The sequence below is a fragment of the Opisthocomus hoazin genome, chromosome 15 (assembly GCF_030867145.1).
Source record: "Opisthocomus hoazin isolate bOpiHoa1 chromosome 15, bOpiHoa1.hap1, whole genome shotgun sequence".
Lineage (NCBI taxonomy): Eukaryota > Metazoa > Chordata > Aves > Opisthocomiformes > Opisthocomidae > Opisthocomus > Opisthocomus hoazin.
In genome coordinates, this window is record NC_134428.1 from 16,385,894 (window position 1) to 16,392,450 (window position 6,557).

The 6,557-nt window shown below is 51.8% G+C and overlaps 1 protein-coding gene across 2 annotated transcripts in view; it reads right to left on the reverse strand.

The window, feature by feature from the left end:
• The window catches only part of SMG1 (SMG1 nonsense mediated mRNA decay associated PI3K related kinase), a 72,346-nt gene extending 68,448 nt beyond the window's left edge, over window positions 1-3,898 (reverse strand). The window contains exon 1 of one of the 2 annotated variants that reach the window (XM_075436859.1): window positions 3,584-3,898. In XM_075436859.1, the coding sequence (XP_075292974.1) occupies window positions 3,584-3,672 (89 nt within the window). In that variant the 5' untranslated portion in view covers window positions 3,673-3,898. The remainder of the gene's footprint in view (window positions 1-3,583) is intronic. The other variant, XM_075436860.1, reaches the window with a different exon arrangement.
• Window positions 3,899-6,557: the final 2,659 nt, after the last annotated feature.

Consider the following 6,557-nt stretch of genomic DNA (forward strand, 5'->3'; position numbering starts at 1 on the left):
CAGGTACCATGCTAACAGAAATCAGTAATTCGTAACACTGACTTACATTGCATGGAAGGATACACTTCATTTTCAGGTTCAGTACTGAAACTCGTTCTTAATAAAACACTTCTGGAATTTTTCTCAGATGTGAAAGATTTTCTTTTTCACTTTTCCATATACTCCCCTGTGAACCTACATTTACGATAGGAGAGACAGAGAGGTCCTGTTAATTAAAATCTTACCTCCCTTTTCTCATTTTTGCCTAAGAATAATAAAGCCATGTTGCACCCTGCACTTGCTAACCTGCTGCACTCACACTCCTGCTTAGTACCACCATAAGCACATGAAACTTGCTTTGCCACCCAGAGCATTTCCTATCAAAGGGAAGTATTGCTTGTTTCAGTACGTAATTAGCCTTTAGTACTCTACCAAATTAACTCTGCTCACAACCAAGACCTGCACACTGACACTATTTTATTTTTTCCCCCCAGAAGTCGTATCAGGGAAAATGCAGCGAGATCTGTCAAACAAAAAGAGGAAAGAAAAAAGAAGTAAGCAACTTGAAAGCTATAAAGATTAGAAGAAGGGGAAACAAAATCTTCTCAAACTTTCTCAAGAAAACCTCACTGTTCTCTGTCACATGCATCCAACACTTACCTAAAAGGTTTTTGTGTTGCTATTAATTTACTCTGGTACACTTCAGTGCACAAACTAATATGTCCATATATATCAGTACAACTTCATCCTCTGTAATACACAGCCCTATCAATACACACACTGTAGGAAAACCAGTCCACAGGCATCTGACAGATATGACTGCATTCATGCAGTCAGAAAAAAAAAATCAAATTCTAATTAAAAACTGCTCTCCCTTAAAGAAGGATGTGGGCTCCAACTTTCAGTTTCACACTGTTTTCACGCAAGTCCCAGTGGTGATTAGCATTACTAAAAATTGAGAAGAATCTGGACCTAGTAATGAGAATTGATCTAGTCTTTTTTACACACACAAAAATGTGTGTTTGAAAACACAATCCATCTGATAATACATCCATGCACTAGCAGGTCCTTTCTTCCCCCTTTAGGAACTTCAAACAACTACAATTACTGCAGTTTTCATTACTTTAGCCATTCCCTCTTCCATGCCCTGCAAAAAAGCATTTACCAGCTACATCCCCTAAACTAAATGAAACTAACAGTCAACAGAAAATAAAGGGGAAGGAAAGAACATGTGCATATATTTTGTGTTGCGGGGTTTGTCCAAGAGCATATTCGAAACAACCAACAAAAAAAACACTCCTTGACAGTTTTATGTAACAGATCTCTTTTCAACCATGCATGTGAATCCCTTTTTAAAAATTAGTTAACGCCAAAACAACAAACTCTGACTTAATCTCTGCATCGCTCTTTAAGCTCTTAGTGTAGACTCACAGGTTCCATATCGCCAAAGCTATCTTTCTGAGATTTAAGAAACTTGAGCATAACATATAGAGAAAAACATGCTCTGTGTTTAGGACTGTGTGAAAATTTCTGATACTGGGGCTCCCTCAACAGTTTAAAAAAAAAAAATTTAAAGGAAAGGATAAAGTTTAATCCTTACAAGTGACAGGACCAGTGAAGACCTGTTACCCATCTCTTAGCAGAAGCCCTAATCACACAGGATGACAGAAACAGAACTAGGCCCTGTCCACGCTATGGATCTCCCCTAGTCCGCCACGCTTTCTCCAGTGCTTTCATATTTTTGTGTCTGCTGTGGCTTTTGGGATAATTACTTTAGCAGCCCAGTTTACGGCAGCTGGGCTTGAGAGCTAAGAAGGCACCAAACTACAGCATGGGCAACGGACCAGAGTCAGACACTGAGCTAACAGTCTTACTTCTTAAACCAGCCTTATCACTGGGCAAAGCATCTCTGCAGTTACACTCTCACTTTCATCCCTAACACAACTAAGCCTATTGCACACAATGCTATATTGGAAAAAGACAGCTTCCAGGCCACGGTAAGATGTACTTTTTAGACTAAAAGACAGAACTTGTGACAAATTAATATATCCAACCAGAAAGCATTTATAGAAGCCATTCACTGCAAAGATGCAAGACACACATCCAACTTCATCCAGGTGGAAAGGTCAAGAGTTAGGGTCCAGAATTCCAGACTGCAGCCCAGAAATCTGAGGCAAGGTAGTAGTTAGGGAGTAAGAGAGAGACCAGACTTCTTAATTCCCCCAAAAGAATCTAGATGCTATAAGATGTCACCAACGAGGTTTGCAAGTTTTTAAGTGAGGAAAAAATAGTAAGTTATTTGACCAAGTAGTTCAATAACAGAAGAAATTAGAGCTTAAATAACCATGCCCCACACACCATTAAGAATCGAATAGCCTCCAGCATTAGCCCTAGGGGCTGCACTGCTAGGTGTTCAACCAAAAGAAAAGCTTCCTTCACAATAAATACTGAAGTTACATCTGTGTTTCATAAGATCTACCTTCACATCCACACAATCTTCCTAATCCAAACTGCACGCGACTGGGACTGTCACCTGTAAATACATTCCCAAGCACGTGCCATTCTGTTCTTTGCTGTAAAGTTTAAAAGTAGGATCCCGTATTGTGTTAAACTTTCAAAAACTCTAAAGTTCCAAATCTTCCACGTTAAAAAACATTTAAGCACCACCAAATTTATTTACAATTTCTGCACGACCATTCTGATTCTTCAAATGACAAATACATTGGCATCAGATACATCAGAAGCAATCAAGACCTAAAATACACTCTCTACACTCGACTACAGAAGTCAGGAGACTTTGAATTTCACTTACTAAGAAGTACCAGGCACAAACGCACATTAAAACCTAATATACTGTATAAGCTCTCACCCCAGTCTACTTACAGCTCAAGTACCTTCCCCGGATTAAAAAAGTATTTTTTAAAATCCTGTAATGTTTTATTAACCCTCCAAAGACTACGAGTCCTTCTGCAGTACTGCTCTGTCAGCTGAGCACCAGACCGAAGCAGCACAGGAACCCGGCCCACCCCGCCGCAGGCCCCCAGCGCCTCAGCCTCCCAGCCAGGCATCTCCTGCCGGGAGAAGCGGGGATGGGGAAGCGGCTGCCCGCAGGCGCGCACCAGGTACCGGCCCCGCACGCTGCAGCCGCCGAGGGGACACCGGGAGAAGCGGGGCGAGGAAGGAGCGCTCCAGCCCGCCGGCTCGGAGCCCAGACCGGGCTGCCCCCGAGCCTCGCGCGGTGACAGACCTCTCCTGCCCCGCCTCCAGCCGCCGGCAGACACGGATCCGGAACTCCCCTCCGCACTCCTGCCCGGCTCCCGCCAGGGCACGGCCGCGGCCGGCCCCCTCCAGCCGCCTAGGCCCGGCGGCCGGCCCGCCGCCACCCGCCCAGCGCTAGGCCTGGCGGCTACCGCCCGCCCGCCCCTAGGCCCAACAGCCAGGAAGTGCCTCCGCCGCCCCGAGCCGCCGCGGCCCGCGCCGCCCCGCTCCCCAGGCCCGGCGGCAGGGCCGAGCCGAGCCCAGCCGCCCGCCTCGCCGACCCGCTGCCCCGGCCCCGGCGCCCCGCGGGCGGCCAGGCCGCGCCTCCGGCCCCAGCCCTACCCACCTGGGTTGCCAGTCATTCCAGCCCCGCGGGTGGTAGTGCTGCCTGCCGCCGGTGCCGCTCAGCCGAGACCCCGGGGCTCTGCGGCTCATTACCTTGCCCGAGACGGCATGGCCGGCCGGGCAGGGGCGGCGGAGGAGGAGGAGGAGGAGGAGGAGGAGGAGGAGGAGGAGGAGGAGGAGGAGGAGGAGGAGGGAGCGGGGCGACGAGGCGCGGGCGGCGGCTCCTCACTCGCGCTCCGCAGGCGGCTGCTGTCTCACACCGGAGGGAGGGGACGCAGCCGCCGCTGCTGCTCCGGCGGCTGCCCGGCCGCGCGGCATGCCGGGATCGCGGACAAAGGGCCGCCCGCCCCCTCCGCGGGGCACGCTGGGAGGGCGGGGGACAGGGCGCCGGGGCGGTGGCGCTCCGCCTCCGGCCGCCGCGGGATGGGCTTCTCCGCCGGCGGGGGGTCCCCGGGGCTGCCTCCCCCGGGAGCGGGTGGGCGTCTGCTCCGAGGAGCGGGGATCGCGGGCCCGAGGGGAGCCCGGCTGTTAGGCTCGGTGACGGGCGACGGGCTGCGAGGGGAGCCCGCGGCCCCTGGGCATGCCGGGGGGGGTCCCAGCCTGAGTAGCGCGAAGGGAGCTGGGCTGTCCCTGAGGAGACCGAGGTCCCCGGGGCGTGAGGGGAGGAGGGGGCGCGCAGCCCCCCAGCTGCGAGGGGAGCCGGAGGACCCCCGACCCTGCGTCCTGCGGGGAGCCGGGGCCCCCTGGGCGCAGAGGGGAGCCTGGGGCCCGTGAGCTATGAGAGGAGCCGGGGCTCCCAGGCCCTGGGCAGGGCTGGAGGGCCCCTGCCCTGCTCCCATCTGCCTTGTTAAGAGGATGCAGACACCCTCCTCTTCCCCGTGCGGGGGTCTGTGCTGCCCCGGGCCTTGCTGGAGGGTCTGGGCAGAGCTGTGCCGCTCCGAAGAGATCAGGTCCTCATCCCCACGTTGCTCCCCATTAGGATCTGTCACCCATGTGTGACTGCCGGGGAAAAGTCTGTGTAAATCTGTAAGGTTTCTTCTTCTTCCTCCCTTCTTTCTCACAGCTGCTAAAACGTGTTTCAAAAGCAGTCTAGCAAAACAGGGTTTTTCTAAGCCCGAGTGACTTTTCTGTGTGAAGCAGTCGCCACGTTTCCTAGAAGGGCATTCAATGCCTGCAATGAGGAAAGCCTGTCTGTAAACAGGAAGGCGGGCAGATCGGAGGGGAGAAAAAAGTCTCCTCAATTTGGTAGATGTTCTGAGTACATTTCCCAAAAAAGATGATTGTCTCAGGTATATTTTTGTTTCTCCTGCAAGACCTGGAAACTTACATTAGCTGATTTGGTAAACCCAGTTCCTGACTGCAGAGTATTTCCTTTGTTATGAAAAATTATAAGACTTTAGTCAGATACTCAGCAAAGAGACCTGGGTAGATCAAACTTTTGAATTACAATATCCTAGATCTGAGACCACTGAAAGAGCTGATGCGGCACGGTTCTGTTGATGCCTCAGCTGAGACAGATGGCATCCTGCCGCCTCCCTTGGGTTCTGCTGGGCGGCCATTGTCCTGCTGATACGGTCTTGTTGGCTTACAGTCCATAAGCGAGTGTCTTGGTTTTCGGCTGCCGCCGGCAACAAAAGCGCCACGCGGCCGCCCCTCCCCCCGCCGGCGTGCGGAGGAGAACGAGAAGAAAGAGGCAGAAATCGGTGGGTCGGGATAAGGGCAGTTTAACAGAACAGCAAACAGAGGGAAACAGGAACAACAACGGTACAGATAAGGAGGAAACACGACAAAAAAACAGACCCGCTCTCTCGGACCGCACCGGTGCCGCACGCTCCCGGGCTGCGAGAGTGAGTTCCCGCCCCACCGGAACCCAGCGTGACGTCACAAGGTATGGAATAATGGGCTCTGGCCAGGTGGGGTCAGCCCCCACCCCCCGGCTGTGCCCCTTCCTGGAGTCCGGTGAAAATTAACCCTGTCCTGGCCAAACCCAGGACATTATCCACCCCTTATTCCATACCATCTACGTCATGCCCAGGTCCCCCATTGTCCAGTTGATCACCACCACTTCTCCTGTCTCCAGATATCATTCCCTTAGTCTATGGATCATCACTCTAAAGTGTCCGTTGAGTTCATTTAATCCATGACTTCGGGCTCCATCTGTCGCAATGGTCTTCCGTGGCAGGAGAGGTGATGTGTGGTGGTGGGCAGTCACTTGCTGCATCCGGAGCTCACGGCTGATGTATGTGGTGCGGCCCGTGCCCACAGTCTGCAGGAGATGTTGATCTTGATGAAGTTGCTGGATGCCAGTTGTTGAAAACCAGGTCCAGTTCCATCATCGCCGTGCTCTGCTAGGTTTTCATCGAGAAAAGTCCATCCTTCTTTAATCTGGACGATTCTTACTATGCTACTACTGGTACAAAATATAACAATTATAACAGTGATAACAGACAGTGACAGGGTTATTTAACAATTAACTTTGTACGATTTATTTATTGACTATTCTCCCCTAAAATCAAATCCCCATGAGGTACACATCGGACTTCCCCATCCTTCCGCATTACCCACCAGGTACACCCAGGTCCTTGAGCAAAAGCAATCCCCTGGACGGGCTTGCCTTTGCCCGAGGCAGGACTAACCCAAACCGTCTTCCCTAACATGTTCCGCATGTGCACTACAGGAACTTTATCCCCTTCTACGGGGCGCTGAGGTTTTGACTGGGCAGGACCAGCCCGGTTGGTGGACCCTCTGGTGTTAACCAACCAGGTGGCCTTTGCTAAATGAGTATCCCAGTTTTTGAAGGTCCCACCCCCCATTGCCCTCAAAGTGGTTTTTAGCAGCCCATTGTAACGTTCGATCTTTCCAGAGGCTGGTGCATGGTAGGGGATGTGATACACCCACTCAATACCGTGTTCTTTGGCCCAGGTGTCTATGAGGCTGTTGCAAAAATGAGTCCCGTTGTCTGACTCAATTCTCTC